Source organism: Saccopteryx bilineata, chromosome 5 (genome assembly GCF_036850765.1).
Source record: "Saccopteryx bilineata isolate mSacBil1 chromosome 5, mSacBil1_pri_phased_curated, whole genome shotgun sequence".
In the NCBI taxonomy this organism is placed as follows: Eukaryota; Metazoa; Chordata; class Mammalia; order Chiroptera; family Emballonuridae; genus Saccopteryx; species Saccopteryx bilineata.
Genome location: NC_089494.1, coordinates 8,320,193 through 8,338,330, shown reverse-complemented (window position 1 = coordinate 8,338,330; position 18,138 = coordinate 8,320,193). Strand labels below are relative to the sequence as shown.

Genomic DNA, 18,138 nt, shown 5'->3' with positions numbered 1-18,138 from the left:
TGCAGGTGTGATCCCTAATCAGGGCACATACGAGAACCTCAGAGCACAGAAGTGCCCATGCCCAGCTGAGTCCTTCATAGCATGCCCCCAGCCCAGTGCTCGGACCTACCAAGCTCTGCTCAGCACTCAGGGCCAACGCTGGAACCAGTGGAGCCACTGACTGCAAGAGGGGGAGAGTGGGGGGTGGAGAGGGAGGGGAAGAGAAGCAGATGGTGGCTTCTCTTGTGTGCCAGGACCAGGGATGAACCTGGGACAGTCGCAGGACGGGCCAACGCTCTATCCACTAAGCCAACCGGCCAGGGCCCCCACCTAAGTTTCACACTAACTGACAAAGACTGAGACAGAGATGGGGTTAAAAATACAAACTCTCTTCCTAATAGAAGCTGCATCAGCGGACATATGGTAGTTTAGACACGTGCCAAAAGAGGACACTCAAATCCAGACCCCAGAATGCGGCTTAGCCACAAGGTTCAGGCTGCTCCCACCAACCACACACACCGCCCCCCACCCACTGTCCCTGTGTCCCTGAGCTCGGAGGAGTGCAGAGCCCTGGCCTCCACGGCAGGGGGAGCCCAGGGAGAACCCCCCAGAGCAGACTCCCCTTCACAGACTCCCCGCCTGAGCATCTCCCCAGAGAGAAGGGGGAAAGGAGACCAGGAGTCCTGCTGATTGAGGGGCCACCTCCTAGAAGGGGCCCTGGGTGCGGGGCCTGAGTGTCCCCACTGAAGCCTCAGGGCCCCTCCCTCTGCCTCTCTGCACCCACAGCGGTGCCCAGGTCTCCATCCTCTGGCCCAGGGGCTGCTGGGGCTGCTGCAGCCGCGCCCTCCTGCTGAGAACTGTCAGGTCCTGGACTCTCTGTCTAGTCTCAGGGACAAACCTGTCCCCACAGGATCTCCCAGGTGGAGACACAGCCCACTACTGGGGCCTGAAGGGCAGCTGCTCCTGGTGACGCTGAGGAAGCCCGTCCCCTTGGCGCGTCATGTGCAACACGTGACACCTCAGTGCTCAGTCCAGCAGCACTGTGAGGGCTTCAGCCTGCTTCTGAGATGGTCCAGTCTGGTTCCTAACCTGTGTAGGTCTGACGTTGTTCTCTGGGTGAAGGAAACTGTGTTTGTCCACAGGGGCTCCTAACACCTCAGGGGCACTGCTGTCCACAGGGTGCAGTGTGCCCAGCTCCCTCTGACCCCACAGGGACGTGTCCTTCCCTCAGGTCAGGCAGCCCCAGGGTGAGAGTGCCCACCCGGGAGACTGGCCCCTGCAGACTGCCCACCCAGCGACTGCTATCAGCCTCTAATTCACATGCTGATGGTGGTGACTCTCAGCAGACTCAGGAAAACTGACACATTAATGCCAACATTTGCTACGGTGGTGAACTGGTTGCCTGCTGTCCAAGAACAGAGGAGAGGGGACACTAGAAAGGACAGCTGTGGGCTCTGCTAGACTCTGTCTGCACCATGAGTCCCATGGAGACCAGCAGCAGAGGACAGCTGTGCCGGGGAGAGGCTCAGCTCACTGGTCTAGGGGGAGTGGACACCCCTGTGTGCGGGCCTGGGACACAGATGTGCTCATCAGTGTGTGGAATCTGTCCCTAAGAAATTGATATTCACTCCTTTGGGGAAAACAAAGAACAGACTTGGAGGGAAGGTAAACTTTCCCCTGTGTCCTCAGTGTAATTGGGTGAGAACCCTTAACCACAGCTGCAGGAGGTTGGCCTCATTGGAGTCTATGTGGAATCCATCGCTGGAGAGAATGTTAGCTTCTCCAGCCCGTGTCCAAAGCCCAGGACTCACTTGGTTGGCTCTGAGCTCTCTATGTCCTGGCTGAAGATCTGCAGTTTCTGTCTTTCCCTCTTTCCCCCATAGTCACCTCCACAAGGTCCTGGGCCACATGGAATTCCCCCTCAGCCCATATCAGCTCAAGACCTTCTTAGGAGTGGCAGCAGCTGAAGACAGTGGATTCACAAGATGTTTTAGACGGCTCTGCACAAACAATAGAGTCCCTGGGGGCTGGTCCTGGTCCCCTGGGGTTCTCCTTTCTTGGCTGTCCAGGTCCCTTCAGTCCTTGTCCCGCCCTCTTGCTGCCACGGGTCAGGATGGCTGAGAAGGACTGTAGGGCTATTGGAGGGGAGAGACAGCATCTCACAGCACACAGAACATTAGTTTCACTTCTCTTTCGTCATTTGGGTGGATCCCTTTCTAGTTGAGTTCACTCAAAACTTCTTGCTCAGGGCTGGGCAGCCACACTGGTACCAGACTCGGGACACCAGAGGATCAGAAGTTCAGGCTGGGCCTTGAGCCAAAAGATAACCAGTCGAGGAGGCGACCTCAGCACCAGGTCAGTCTCTGTCTCCCTTCCTCTAACTTTCTCTTGAATGTCTGTCTTTAGACACTCGTCTCAACCTTGACTTCAGTCCTGCTTTACCAGAACACTCAGGAGCACTGTACTGAAATGCAGGGATAGGTAATGAGGAAGTCAGAGCTTTAACCTGCGGAGGGACAGCTGCTGGAGTGAGTGCAGCTGCCACAACCACAGGACTCCTGTCCTCCAGCCACTGCTCCGCGGGCGGGCCTGTCCCTCTTTTCTGTTGCTTTGAGACAGAGATTTGTTATTTTCTCGTGAGCTCTGAACCCTCTCGTTTCTTTCTAGCCTCCTCTGCCTTCACCCTGGATCATTTCAAAGAGGGTACTTTAGAAAATATAGGATTCAAGGCAAACACACGACTGATTTTCAAACACTGGGTGCCTGGTCTCCTGCCTGACCTGGGGACGGTCAGCTCCGGCCTCTCCCATCTCCAGCTGGGGTCAGGCTCCTTCTCCAGAGATCTTGACTTAAGGGAATAAAAGAGAGGGGAAGGACCAAGATGACAAGACTAGTGCAGGCTGAGTGTTTCCATGTGTGCGGTGATTTCCTGTTCTGGAATGGCTCTACCTCTAACCAGAAAGAAGCTAGAAACCTTTTCACTTTCATCACCACATGAGTCTTTCTCTTTCCACTGCCTGTGTCCTACTCTATGGGGTTCACACACCATAATGTATACACCATCCTCCCATCTATTGACTTACATCTGTGTATTTTCCAGTGGTTCCGTTTTCCCTAAGCTGTGCATATAATAGGTTTATACCTCTTTGTTCTTGCATGTACCCAAGTATTTGTCTAGTTTTAGACACCGCAGTGTGACATCAGGGAGGGTAATAGTGCTCACCTGTCTATAGATCCTGCCCGACTGTCCTTTAAATGGCCGAAGCACTATATTCTCCTAGCATTGCTGAAGAGCCATCTCTGCCCACCCGGACTTCACAACGTGCCACAGGACCAGGTGCATGTCGCTGATTTGAATGGAATGTTGAACAGTCTTTGTGTCTATTGGCCATTTGAATCAATTCTTTTATGAATGACTGTTGTGTTTTTGGCCAGTGTTATCAGTTGAAATGATTGCCCTTGTTTTAATAAGGGAGAGTTTGCTCCGTAGTCTGAACTTTAGAAATATACTTTCCTTGTCTTTAACTTGGTTTATGGTGACTTCTATCATAATAAAGCTGGAAATTTACAGTATAGACTTGCCATATTGATTTTCTAGGGTAGGTACACCTGGTTATTATGGATACATGAAAGCAATGCAAAGCTTTGCGGGTGATTTTCACGCGCACTCGGTTTAAACATAGTTCTTGTGTTCTTTAAGATGGCAGATTTGATCCTACCTGTATTTCAAAGATTGTTCCTTCTCTAACATGTCTATAAAGTTTTCACTCTTCAAATTTTGGGCAAAATTATTTTTTCATTAATGCAACTTTAACATTTATACTTTTATCTGCTCCTTAATATTTTCATCCTTTTAGTTTTTTACTTTCTGTTCGGAATGGTTGTCTCCAATTTTTTCTCCATGACAATTACTTTTATTTTGGCTTTTTTGATTCTTATAATTTCTTATTTGAAAATTTTATTGTTTCTTTGGCAGGGGTGGGTGGAGGACGGGACTCTCAGCTTCCCTCAACAGTGCTGTAGGCTCGACTTTAACCACATTTCGTTCTTTTTTATTGTTGTTACAGAGACAGAGAGAGACAGACAGAGGGACAGATAGGGACCGACAGGAAGGGGAAGAGATGAGAAGTATCAGTTCTTCATTGCAGCTCCTTAGTTGTTCATTCATTACTTTCTCCTATGAGCCTTGACTGGGGGGGCTACCGCAGACAGAGTGACCCCTTGCTCAAGTCAGCGACCTCAGGGTCTCGAACCGGCATCCTCCGCGTCCCAGTCCGACACTCTATCCACTGCGCCACCGCTGGTCAGGCACCACATTTTGTTCTCTATCAGCCCTCCTGCACACTGTTCCTTTATTACGTAGGTGTTAGGGTGGGCTCAGGTGTTTCTGGGATGTCGTCCATGTTGTCCGGGCTGTCCCCCAGACTGACCCGTCCAGTCTGCTGTCTGCGCTGGCCCTTACCCTGCTCCTGCCCTGGCCCTGGCCCCGCACTCATGCTGACCCGCCTTTTCCCTCGCCCCGTGGGCACCGCCTTCACCTAGGGGGGATTCTTTCTTCAGATGTCTGAGACTGAATTTCTAGGCATCTGAGGCTCACTTTGAAGGCCCCACCTTCTTCCTGTCGGTGTTTCTGAGACACGGTGTCTGGTTTGCCATCCATTTCCCTCTGCTCTGCGGTGCTGCCCCGGGCTCTCTGCTCCGTCCCTGCCCCGAGAGCCTCTCCTCCTGTCACACTGACCGTCACAGTGAGCACGGCTCCGTGTGCGCCCTGACATCTGGTGTACCTCGTCCCACCCTCCTTCCTCCATCAAAGTGTCCCGGCCCTTTGCATCTCCAAGTCAGCCTGTCAGAATCGTGTTGCGATGTTTTTTAGGATTGCAATTAATCTGCGCAGCCATCAGAAGTAAATTGACATTTTTATATTGTGTTTTCTATCTCATGAATATGGCGCATGTATATTATTAGTATAAAATGTTTTATACTAGCTATACAGCTTTCTCCCTAGAGGTTTTATACTCATTATGTTAGATTTATCCATAGATCCATTATGCTGTTAAATCTGCATAATTTAAAGTAAACTTTCTAGCTGCCTGCTACTAAGATATAAAAACAAATTTAACTGTTTCCACTTTCTGATTTCAATAACTTACAAGGTGATATATGTAAATTTACACAATGTATATATAATGACAATTTTGTCTCTTCATTATCCCTTGTCTTTACACTTGTTCTCTCTTTCCCTCACCCTACTGTGTTGGCCGGGACTTCCAGTATGTGGTGACCACAGTTGGATAATGACCTGTCATCCTGAGCCCTGTCCCACAGGGAACACTTCCTCTGGTACCATCAGGGATGATCTTTGCTGTAGGTGGTCTGCTTTAATATGGAAACTTGCAGAGTAAAGAAGTTGTGTAGTTGACTTCTGATATGTGTTCCTGGCCGTTTTTGCTGTTCTCACAGAGATTTTTTTTTTAAATCAACAATTGTTTTGGAATAATTTTGCATTTGCAGCAGAGCTGTGAAGATAGAGAGAGTTTCCGGGTACTCACACCCAGTTTCATTTCCTGTGATGTTTGCTCTGACACTCCTGGGTACATTCGTCAAAATAAAAAATAACATTGCTACTTCAGTGTCAACTAAACCACAGATGTCTTAAATTTCAATGCTTCTTCCAGTAAAGTCCTTATTTGGTTTCAGGACTCACTGCAGGTACCACATGGCCTTCAGTCATCCTGTCACCTGTTCCTCTGATCTGTGACAGTTCTTCAGTTTTTCTGAGTTTCCATGACCTTGATAGTTTGAAAAGTACTAGTCAGGCATAGTTTAAATACTCCCTCAATTTCGGTTTGTCTTGATTTTTTTTATTTGAGTGGGATTATGGGTTTTAGTAAAGAATTCAAGAGAAATGCCCTTCTAGTCACTTTTCTCAGGGAGATGTCGCCCTGACCTATCACCTGGGAAGCTCACTCACCTTGCTCTGTGGTTCCAGTGCTCACTGCCAGGCTTCTTCCCTAAAGTTGTTATTTTTTCCTTTCCAAACTTATTGGCAAAGGTTATTTTGCCTATTTTTTCGGTTGTCTCTGCCTTTATACACAAGTCTTTTGAAAAACCCATTTTGGAGTGAAATGTAGGCCTGCAGTGAAGGCAGGAGTCTTTGGAAAGGATATCTCGGTGGTAGAGCGTCGGCCTGGCGTGCGGAAGTCCTAGGTTCAATTCCCTGCCAGGGCACACAGGAGAAGCGCCATCTGCTTCTCAACCCCTTCCCCCCTCCTTCCTCTCTGTCTCTCTCTTCCCCTCCCGCAGCCGAGGCTCCATTGGAGCAAAAGATGGCCCGGGCGCTGGGGATGGCTCCTTGACCTCTGCCCCAGGTGCTAGAGTGGCTCTGGTTGTGACAGAGCGACGCCCCAGAGGGGCAGAGCATCGCCCCTTGGTGGGCGTGCCGGGTGGATCCCGGTCGGGCGCATGCGGGAGTCTGTCTGACTGCCTCCCCGTTTCCAGCTTCAGAAAAATGCAAAAAAAAAAAAAAAGGAAAGGATTTCTGTTTGCTGCCCCCGGGAACACAACGCCTCCATTGGCCTGGTCTGGACTCCCGCTGGACTCTCCACCCTGTGTTTATTAGAGAGTAAATAAACTCAGTTTCTGTCCCTCTTGCACTGAGGTTGTCAAACCCAAGCATCTGATTCACTGGGATCAGCAAATGCCCTGACGTCAGAAGGGGCTTCTGTGTGCTCCCACAACTCCCTGCTTTCTCCTTCCCCTTAGCTTTTGCATAATAAATCCTTAGAGCATTTTCACTCATAACACTTAAGTGCTTTTTCCAGCTTTCATGTTTTATTCACAGAAAGCGAAGTCGCGTGTGGAGGCTGAGTGCATTGGGTTTATTAAGCCCTCTCCACTGCACCTCAAACTGTGGTCGCTGACTGTGGGGGTCGTGGATTCACTGTCATCTCTCCGATGATGGCTTGGAATTCGGTTGCAGTTCATGAAGTTTTTCTCTGATTGTTTCTAAGATTTTTCTCTTAGCATTTTACTGTGATGTGTCTCAACATTTTGTTTTGTTTTGTTTTGTTCATTTTGTATTTTTTTCTGTTGGGATTGTCAGAGTTTCTTAAATTTGTGAGTTGATGTCTTCATCTGTATTGAAAATTCCTCAGACAATACTCTTCAAATAGTCCTTCCGCCCTCCCGTCAACAGCTCCCCTTCCTTTTCTAAAACTCATAGTATAACTTATATACTGCTGGCTCCATCTCACATATCCCTCACACCAATATTGAATATTCCATTTGAACATCACTGAACATTAGTTGGATATCATCAAACTTCCACCTTGCTAATTCACTAATTACATTTTGTTTATAATTCAATCTTCTGCTAAATACTTCCACTGAGTTTAATTTAAGACATTGTATTTCTCAGCTCTGAAATATTCATTGATTATTTTCTGTGCATTTCAATTCTCTAATGAAATTTTCTTTTCTCTTTTTTATCTTATTTTCTTGTGAATTTTAATCATTATGTTTGTGTGCTCACTTGTATCTCTAGCCTGTATTATGTCTTTTTACTGTTGATTTTTATCCACTACTTCTACCTTTTGATAGTAATTAGTTTTTACTGAATAATAGCAATTTTATATACAAGACATGGAACCTCCAGATATTGAAATCTTCCACATGTGAGTGGTTCCCCTCTTCTCGGTTACAACCTTTGGGCTCAAGTCAGCGACCATGGGGTCATGTCTATGAACCTGCACTCAAGCTGGTGTGCCCACGTTCAAGCTAGTAACCTCAAGGTTTCAAACCTGGGTTCTCAGCATCCCAGGCAGACAGTCTATCCACTGCATCACTGTCTGGTCAGGGTATACTCATATAAAGTAATGAGGTTGATTACCTGAAACAAAGCAGGGCCCAGATTACACGTGATCAAACTGGTTGGCATAGATTTGTTTATAGATTTCTTTGATTTTCCTTTGAATAAACCTGCGATCAGTTGTGATAATCCCACTTTCACTTTTAATATGGGTAATTTGTGTCTTTTCTCTTTTTTTTTTTTTATTAAGCTAGTAAAAAGTTTATCAATTTTGCCAATCTTTTCCAAGAACCAACATAAGGTATTGTAGATTTTTCTCTGTGGTTATCTTAATTTCAATCTCAGTTATTCCTTTCAAATTAATTTTTATTTAATGTACTTTTATCTATTTTACTTTTAAAGTTCTCTTTTTTGTGTTATCTTTTATTTCTAGTTTCCTACATGGGAAACTTAGATTTTTGTTTTAGATATTTCTTTATTTTCTAATATATGTATTTCAAGGAATACATTTCCCTCTGATCACTGCTTTTTCTGCATCACCAAAATTTGATAAATTGTATGTTTAATTGTATTTATTTCAATGACTTAAAATTTTCTCGAGAGTTTTTCTATCACCCTCATGTGACTTAGACATGTAGTTTTTGATCTCTAAATATTTGAAGAGTTTCAATCTATCTCCCTGTTACTGATTTCTAGTTTCATTCCTTTGTTGTCTGAGAACATACTCTTCATGATTTCTATTCCTTTTGCTAAACTGAGTTTTATGATCTAGGAATTGTTCTTACTCTGTGAAGGTGAGTTTTCCCTGTCATCTGGACTCTGTGTAATTCAGTGTTGCTGAATGAAGTGCTCTATAAATATCAAATATATCAGGTTAGTCGACAGTAATGTTCAAATGAACTATTTCTTTGTTGATTCTTACCCTGCTAGAATTAAAGGAGGTATTGAAGTATCAAACTCTAGCAGTGCACTTGTTCATTTCTACTTGTAGTTCTTCTCATTTTTTTTCTTCCATTATTTGATGTTATGTATGTAGGTAAATGCAGGTTAAAGATTGTCACATCTTCTTGGAAAACAGACCCTTCTTCCATGTATAATACCTTATTTCTCCTTCTGAATCTTCTTTGTCTGGAAATAATATAGCTACTCCATCTATATCTTGAATAGTGTCAGCATGATATCTCAGTCTCCATTCTTAACATAAGTCTTTACATTCAAAGGTTTATTTCCTGGACAAGTACAGTTTTTAAATTTTCAGTCTCTTTAACTATCTCCGCTTTTTAATTGGAATATTAAGACCATTGACATTGCAAGTCATTATTAGTATGTGAATTAACATCCGTCAGGTTTGTAACTCCCCTCTATTCATTGTATTTCTTCTTTGTTTCTTCCCCTGTGCCTCTTTTCCTGCCTCCTCTGGATTCATTTAGCAACTACATGATTTCATCTCATTCTTTGATTAACTTACCAGTTTCACACCTTTGTAAATATTTTTAGTGTTTGCCTACAGGTCATAATAAGCATTTCATACCACTTCATCTAGAGTGCAGGTGCCTTATAACAGAGTATTTTTAATTCCTTCTTCACATCCTGTAACATTGCTGTCATTCATTCCAATTACCTCTGTGTTATAACCATCACCTGTTTCAATCTGACCTGTTTGGTCCCCTGCTAGCTGCCATCATGTACTTCTTTTTACTATCTCCTGGGTTAGCTATGTTGGTTTTTGATTTTCGTGTCTTCATCATTACTGGTTTATTTTTCTGTTTTCCTGGAATTGATCCTAATGTGTTTTTAAAGATAATGTGCCTGTACTGCTGAATATTAGTCATTCACTGGATAAAAATATAGAGATAGATAGACAGATAGAGCGATAGATAGATAGGTAAATAGATGAACTTGAACCATACTAAATGAGTTAGAAAATCTTTTCATGATATTAATATATAAAACATATGTAATGCAGGAAAAAGAGGCATATAATGTAGAAAAATTAATGATGCAGAAAAGGTAATATAATATCACAATAATATATTATGACAAAATATCTCCAAGATATGGTTAAGTTATAAATATAGGCAGATGAAATTAAATCCCTACAAAGAATTTAAGGGAGAATACGAGCACAGACATTAAAATGGGTTATATGGAAGGTGTGGACAGAGTGATATGGATGGACAAAGAAGTGATGTTGTTGGAAACAAGTAAAAATTAAAGAGTAACATATTAATTGCATAAAAATTTAGGAGCATGTATGAAGTTGCATTTTAAAACAGTTAGATAGATAGATTATATATAGGCATAAAAAATGTTTATAGAAACATTAAGAATAGATATTTGGCCCAGTCTGGTTGGCTAAGTGGTAGAGTGCGGACCCGGTGTGTGGCTGCCCTAGATTTGATTCCCGGTCAGGGCAAACAAGAATGACAGCCATCTACTTCTCCATTCCTACCCCTACCCGTTCTTTCTTTCTCTTCTCCTGTAGCCATGGCTCAATTGGTTTGAGCAAGTTGGTCTCAGGCATTGAGGATGGCTCCATGGCCTCCACCTCAGGTGCTAAAGAATGGCTCTGTTGCTGAGCAATGGAGTGATGGCTCAAGATGAGCAGAGCATCGCCCCCTAGTCGGCTTGCCTGGTGGATCCTGATCAGGGTGCAACAGTAGTCTGTCTCTCTGCTTCCCCTTCTCACATTAAAAAAGGAAGAGAGAGAGAAAAAAGAATAGATATTTATTAAGTAAAACTTCTCAGCCCAAAGTCGGAAAGTATTTTGATTGACTGAGTTTGATGTGGGGTGTTGGACAGGGGACAGACTGATAGGAAGGGAGATGGGAAGCATCAGTTCTTCTTTGTGGCACCAAAATTGTTCTTTGATTGCTTTCTCATATGTGCCTTAACCAGGGTGAGCTCCAGCTGAGCCAGTGACCTCTTGTTCAGGCCAGCAACCTTGAGCTTCAAGCCAGCGGCCTTTGGGATCAAGCCAGTGAGCATAAGGATATGCCTATGATCCCATGCTCAAGCCAGCAACCTTGGGGTTTTGACCCTGTGACCTCGGCATCCCAGGCCAATGCTCTGTCCACTGCGCCACCTCCTGGTCAGGCCAGAGCAAACTCTGATCACCTAACACTAGATGATAAGCAAAACAAGTCAGACACAGAAGCACACATGATATACTATTCCATATGTGAAATCCAGTTACAGGCAACGTTAACACAGGGTGATAGAAAGACAGCCATGTTTGCCTCTGAGAGGTGCCTGGCTCCAGTTGGTCAGAGTACTATCGAGGGATTATTGCCAGTTCTTCGTTTTTCAAATAACACGTTAGTTTCAGCACCGTGTCTCCTTTTCAATCTCCACCATCGCGAAGATTCCGCAGGGCAAGGACCCTGGCTGTTTTCCTGAACACTGGAAGCATCCTTCACCTACCTCTCTGCTCCTGTGACCCTTGTTTTGTTGTTGAAATCTGCTTTCTGCCAATCTCTTTGCCACTGTGAAACCAATTTTATAATTACCATTTTTGTGGCAATTATAATAAGAGAGTAGACAAATGCTTCTCTCCAATCTGCAATTCATAACAAGAACCTAGTTTTTATAGAATTTGACACCGTAATGTGATATTATTAATCCCTGCTACATGTTGGATACCAGGAACAGCCACTAATTTTCTTCTGGTTGAAAAAGGAAGCTTAGGAGTCTTCATGACTTTTAGGAATACAAAATGTCTATTAAAACATTATTTTCAGAGCCATAAAATGATCAACTGAGAAGCAGAATTACAGACTCAGGTTACACTTATTTTCACAGGAAATAGCAGTCATTCAGATGCTTAGAAAGATTCATTGCATACAATAATAGAACAGACATTGTTAATAATAATAATAATATACAACATATTTACACAAAGCAGAAATCCCAGGAGAAATGGTTTATATTCTTGTGAAATTTCAGTTTATGCTTTATCATATAATTATTAAACCACCCCTTATTAACATTTATGAACTACTTTTATAGTTCAGGATGGTGTTTCTCTAACCTGCTTTATGTCAGAGAGGGAGCACCTTGTTTTTATTTTTCTAAGATTTATTTTCTTTAGTTGTTAATTATGATGCATTTTTAAGGTTAGATTCTATAGTTATTTTATTGTTTCTTATTCCTTTGTGGATGACTTGTTTACTCTATCTCACTTTGGTGCTTTTTAAAACATTTTCATAAAAACATCCAGATAGGTTTAGGATAAAATAACTTTACAATAGGTTTTATCATAACAAACTGGAATTTTTGAATACTGTACATGTTTTTCTTACCCCCATGCTTTATTTTATTATAGCTCTGTCCATTGCTTCAATTCCGTTTGTTCTCATTTCCACTCAAAACAATTTATTTTCTATTTATTGCTTCTCCACAGCCATCTCTCATATAAAATGTTACAGCCTCCACAAGAGTGTCATAAAGTTGGTGACTCTTTTATCGTGTTGTTTTTTCTCCCTAGGATGGCTGCAGAAGACCAAAACGTAGACAACAGACTTTTCTATGACATTGCACTTAACTTATTCAAAAGCCATAAGAAAGAGATTTCAGAAGCAATAAAAACAACATTTCCTTTCCTTGAATATCTCCGTGACAACAAACTGATCAGCGATGAACTGTATAAAGTAAGTGAAGTTTATTATGTCACGTTCTGGTAAACCAGCCCCAAATTAAGTTGTGCTTAGATATCCTGGAATCAAACGTCAAAGCACAATTCGGTAACTGAAGAGTCTGCTATGATAGAGGGTCTTCTCCAGTACTGCTGTGAGGGTTCCTCTGAGGTCAAAGAGAGAAGAAAAGCAGGCCTTAACTAGAGATAATCTGGTTTATCTGAATAAACAGGGGTCCACAGTGCCCTCTAGAGGTGGGTGAGTAGTACTGGTGATAAGCTTTATCTGAATTGGGTAGTCTAACTAGGTGAATAATGCCTTGGAGAAATTAAATATAAAATGTAGCATAAACTAAGAATTAAATGTAATTTTAAAGAATGAATGACAAAGTTTAATGATTTAATTGAATAAAATAAGAATTGACACACCATTTCATGGCAGTGAACATCAACTTAAATACTTAGATCTGAGAACATTAAAATCCAAAGAGAATTGTCTTGTTAGGACAAATTGAAAAGAAAATGCTTCATATTGTTTTTCCAAAAATTTTTCAGTTCCTTTTTTTGTTTTTTCTTTTAGTATTTCTAGAGTCTTGGAATTTAGGTTAACTTTAGAAAGAGCCAGAGGTGGAAATACAGAAATGTCAGTCTTCTCCTTCCTTATGAACAGGTTTTCTTCATGGCCAAGTTCACAGAAAGGTGCAATCTATCCCCTGAGCTCCCTTGAGCTCTTCAAGGCCAAGTCAGTCCTGGGGAAGGGACAAGGGTTGTCCTGACAACAGAACAGCGGCTCACCACCTACTAGGTCGATTCCTCAAACATGTGGCAGCATCTGACAGGGCTACATGTCACTGAGCTTGAACCCATGTTGTTCTTCACATCTGCCCCTTCCTGCATCTGATGTACACAAGTGAGGAGATCAGTTCATAAATGGGTATTTTCAAGGAGGGAGGTCGTAGTTGTTTCACTACTAGCACACACATAGAGAAGTTCTAAAACAGTACCTGAAGAAATACCTAGGTGGGGCCACTGTAATACATTAACAATAAACCCCTTTCTAGGGCTCTTCTGTCACTTGATGTCTGCATTTATATTTTCCCCATTTGCTATTTCTAAGGTATCTCGAGAAAAGTGTAAAAGACGGAGTACTCTACAAGCAGTCATATACAATATTCTCAGTGAGCTGGAGAAGACATTTGACCCGTCCTATCTGCAAGTAATTTTCAACAATGTCATCAGGAACAACTACCCTGGTTTAAATCGCTTTTATAGAATGTTTAAAAATGGTAATAAGGTTTTATTATCTACTTTTGGGCAACTTCTTTTTCACATGTATATATTGAGTTCTTACTCTGGGTCACAAACCGTGCTGGGCTGTGGGGATATAACCAGTAACAAAACACACAAATCGTGAGCCTCTTCGTGCTTAGGATACAATAGCTACAGTGCAACACCCACCTGCAGGTCTGCCTCACGAGGCTGGCAGACTCACAGGACAACCAGAGCCACAGTGGCATCAGATTACTTAGGACAAGTGACAGGAAACACTATATGACCACAGGGCAGCATCAGTTGCTGCTCTTCGGTGGGACTCCTTACAGTTGTCCACAGAGCAGTCCACAAGTTGACTACCACTTACCTCGAATGGCGGCTTAGCTACGGATCCAAAATCCACCCTTGCCTAGCAGCGCCACGCTCAGGGGAGTCAATGTCCAGTGTAACAACTTTGTAGTCATAACTTTCAGGGTAGCACAAGGGACAGCCAACATATAAGAGTCACCACATTGGAGGAGGCGCAATTATGGCTTATAGTTTATATCTGGTTCCTCCCAGGCTTTATCTAGCAACTGTCACTGGTCATTTTAAACTGTAAGCCCAGTGCTGGCCTAGTAACACGGAAGAGGGGCCACCTTCATCAGGTGATTAGAGTAATGAGCAAGAAATTTAATTCAAGGTCAAATTGGCTCTTATAGAAGAAATAGTTTTATTAAGTCATTCTCTACAATAAATGCATTCAACAATCAAATAACCACAGAACCTATTGCTCTGCCAGAGATGATTTTTGATACTACACAGAATTACTCGTATGATTCCCTACTTATTTCCTGAGAAGGCATGGTTTTATACTTTTTAATTGGTTTTTGGTAAAGAAAATGTCCTCCGATAATTTTTTTTGACTTGCCTAGAAAATTTTTTTATTCTAACACAATTTTGGTTTCAAGATCTCCAAGTAATGTGGGAGAAGTCACAAGAAAAATGGCTGTATGAACTGGGGATGCACAGGCCACAGGGGCGGGCATAGAGCGTTCCAGGTCCCGTGTGTCCGCAGAACAAGGGCAGAGGGCATTACTCTCAGAGTGAGAAGCAGACTGTGCGAGATGCTGCAAAGGGGAGTAAACTGAAAAAGGGTTTTGAAAGCTGTGGGTCTAAAGCTAAGGAATCTGAGGTTATTTACTACACGGTAAAGAGCTGGTAAAGGATGTAAGCACAGGTGCCTTGCCCCAGCAAGTACCCCTGCCAGCAGCCCTGAGGCATCTGAGCCTACTGCTTCCCTCTGTCTCCTCCCTGGACTCCCTGCAGAGACCTACCCAAGGAGTTTGGGTGATTTCTTCCTCCATGTGTGTTCTGGGTCAGCTACAGGCAGAGGCTCTGGGCTGGTGCTGTGTTCTCCCCTCTCTGCCAGCCTCCCAGGTCCCTGTGCCACTATATTCAGTCCCTGCTTGTGACTTCAGAGAGTGTCCTTCCTCATCCTGGGATCTGCGTGGTCCTGGGACATCTGTCTAGTTGCTCCATGTCCTCTGATTGCCTCTTTGGGTAGCACTCATCCTCCCTGACTCAATTAAGCTAAAACCCTCCGTGGTGCAGCCACATCTTTAAAATTGTGGGGTATTTTCTCTTTTACACAGGTGCGCTCCCAAGGAGTTCCTTACAGATTGAACAGTCAGAGCAAACACAGTCTAAGATAAATAGCACATTATTCATTTTCATACACATTTTCTCAACCACTTGATGTTGTCCCACGAGTAACAAGCTCACGACCTCTCTGTGACTTCTTTATCCTAAGACTTGAGGGGCTCCTGTCTGCATAGGAAGTGTAAGGGCTCCCTTGTTGTGGGTGCTCCTCTGTCAACAGGATGATGGAACTTTACTGTGAGAATTCCTATCAACTGAGCTCTGAGTGACCCAAGGGCTGGAAATTCCTGAACTTGTAATTTAAGATGATGTCACTATTCTCAGTGATGATCTCTAATTGTCTTCTCCTCTTCTTCTGTCTTCAGAGATAGCAGACAAAAACTTTTTCCCAGAAAGCGATGAAGAAGAAAAGGAAGAGCTCCCCAACATCCCACTAAGCCTTGAACAAGGTTATTGCAAACACATAAAATCCAATTCTCAACTCCTACTAGGAAAGGATTAAGGGAGACGGGATCTGAGTCTGATTGAGGATCAGGGAAGAACTGTTGAGGAGCATGCAATGGCAGGGAGGGTGTTGGTATGAACATCTGACCAGGGCCTGATCATCTGACCAGAGGAACAGCTCTGATGAGACCATTGGACAATAAACAAGACAGAGGAACGAGAACCCAGTGTGTCAAGAAACCAGGTTTAAAGAGAATACTGACCCGGCAGTAATGGTGATCTGGAAGGACCCCTGTAGGAGGAGATCAGTGTGAGCTGGGAAGGGCTGGGAACTATGGGCACAGGGTCAAACCAGAAGGAGATCCTTGATGATGGAAGAAGAGACTGATTTAAACATGGGGGGTGCTGATCAGGAGCAGAAATACTCAAGGAGATCGGCAGTCACACAGGGAGAGAGGCGAGGAAGTGGTGAGATGTGTTTGAGGGGGAGTGGGTGGGTACTTTGAGAGAGAGGAAGAAGGGGGGGTAATAAGAGATGGGGTGAAGGACACAACAAAACAACCACATTGCTAAGAGTCACCTACTGAGCATTTGCTCTGGCAGAGGTGGGCCTAATGCTCACTGCTGCCTTGGGGGCAGTATCACTCTCCACCCATTCTCAGAAAAGAAGCCTGAAATCTAGGGAAACCATGTGCGTGGTTGGCCTGTGGTCAAAAAAACAGGATGAACCCAGAACCTGTGATCTTATCAACACACACTCAATCCTCATAGAAAGACTAACAAGACAGTAAACAGGAGTGCAGAGGGGGGTGAGGTGTGAAGAGGGGTGGGGACAAAGAGACATCACTTTGCAGGAAATAAGGTGAGGCCACCAGACAAGGGCAGTTCTAAGGACAGAAACAGGCTGACTATGGCCACGGGTGACAGGAAGAGTCATCACCAGGTTCTGAGTGACTGGTGGATGATCTCAGTGAGAAGGCTTGACTGAGGCTCAGGGTGCAGCTGAGGGCCAGGGTCAGGGATGTGAGCCAAAATCGGGGCCAGGTGCGTCCTCCTGTCCAGATGAGCTCTACACTCATACCCGCAGGGCAGGATTTCAGGTCCCACTTTGTAAAGGAGAAAATGGGATTATGGGAGATCAACACAGCACATACTTCAATATCTGAAATAAACTTGTTTTGTTTCCCCAGGAACTGGTGAAAACCTGAAGCAAACTCTGAACCCTTGACCTTGTATGGTTTGGCAAACCCACGTCACCACTATAACTTCAATTAAAAACAGAAACTAAGAAACACCGAATTCCTTGGAAAAGATCCGTCCTGTCTTATCTTTGTCTGTTCCCGTTGCCTGTTCTGTGATTCTTGTCCCTTTCTGCAATGTGCTGGGGGGAGGGCTGCTTCCTATCTGTACTAATTGCCCAGAAAGGTCAATGTCTTCATCTGTGATTTCTCCAGGGACTCAGATGACAGAGTCTTGGTACTGTGGGTCCCTGGTGGGAGCGCTCCGTGGTGCCCTTACGTGCAAAGCCTGCTCTCTCACGACAGCCTGACCTGCATGTTTTTCCTGAACACCTGACTGCACAGTTTTTACCTCTGTCTTGCGGGAATCTGTGGTGCTTTGAGGTCACATCCAGTGGCCAGCACTGCAGCGAGAAGAGCATGTCTCTGCTGGGTCAGGGTACCCTGTGTCACTCACACAGGACCATCGACACCGTGTGACTCCCATGCAGACCCTTTTCCATCCTCCTCGGAGGAAGCGAGTCTGACGCTGTCCCCAAATGCCTGAAGGGCACATATAGGAACAGCTTGATGTTTCTGTCTCTCTCTCTCTCCCTCTTCCTTTCTGCTTTCTCTAAAATTGATAAATAAAAATTAAAAAACAAAACAAACTATTATTACCTTGGTTAGGTCATTGTCCTGAAATTAAAGAGCTTGCAGGTGTGATCCCTAATCAGGGCACATACGAGAACCTCAGAGCACAGAAGTGGCCATGCCCAGCTGAGTCCTTCATAGCATGCCCCCAGCCCAGTGCTCGGACCTACCAAGCTCTGCTCAGCACTCAGGGCCAACGCTGGAACCAGTGGAGCCACTGACTGCAAGAGGGGGAGAGTGGGGGGTGGAGAGGGAGGGGAAGAGAAGCAGATGGTGGCTCCTCTTGTGTGCCAGGACCAGGGATGAACCTGGGACACTCGCAGGATGGGCCAACGCTCTATTCACTGAGCAAACCGGCCAGGGCCCCCACCTAAGTTTCACACTAACTGACTGACAGACTGAGACAGAGATGGGGTTTAAAGTACCAACTCTCTTACTGATAAAAGCTGGATCAGCGGACTTATTGTAGTTTAGACACGTGCCAAAAGAGG

General features: G+C 44.3%; 1 protein-coding gene across 1 annotated transcript; it reads left to right on the top strand.

Moving 5' to 3' along the window:
• Positions 1 to 2,199: 2,199 nt before the first annotated feature.
• On the top strand, positions 2,200 to 17,659 carry LOC136337812 (nuclear body protein SP140-like protein). Its single transcript, XM_066279644.1, has 5 exons — positions 2,200 to 2,334; positions 12,273 to 12,435; positions 13,537 to 13,705; positions 15,698 to 15,781; positions 16,967 to 17,659. The coding sequence occupies exons 2-5, from the start codon at positions 12,274 to 12,276 to the stop codon at positions 17,002 to 17,004; spliced, it is 453 nt and encodes a 150-aa protein (XP_066135741.1). The 5' UTR covers positions 2,200 to 2,334; position 12,273; the 3' UTR covers positions 17,005 to 17,659.
• Positions 17,660 to 18,138: the final 479 nt, after the last annotated feature.

Coding starts and splice junctions, on each gene's coding strand:
- LOC136337812 (XM_066279644.1), top strand. CDS start 12,274: ATGGCTGCAGAAGACCAAAACGTAGACAACAGACTTTTCTATGACATT. Junction 12,436..13,536: donor TCAGCGATGAACTGTATAAA/GTAAGTGAAGTT, acceptor GCTATTTCTAAG/GTATCTCGAGAAAAGTGTAA. Junction 15,782..16,966: donor CCCACTAAGCCTTGAACAAG/GTTATTGCAAAC, acceptor TTGTTTCCCCAG/GAACTGGTGAAAACCTGAAG.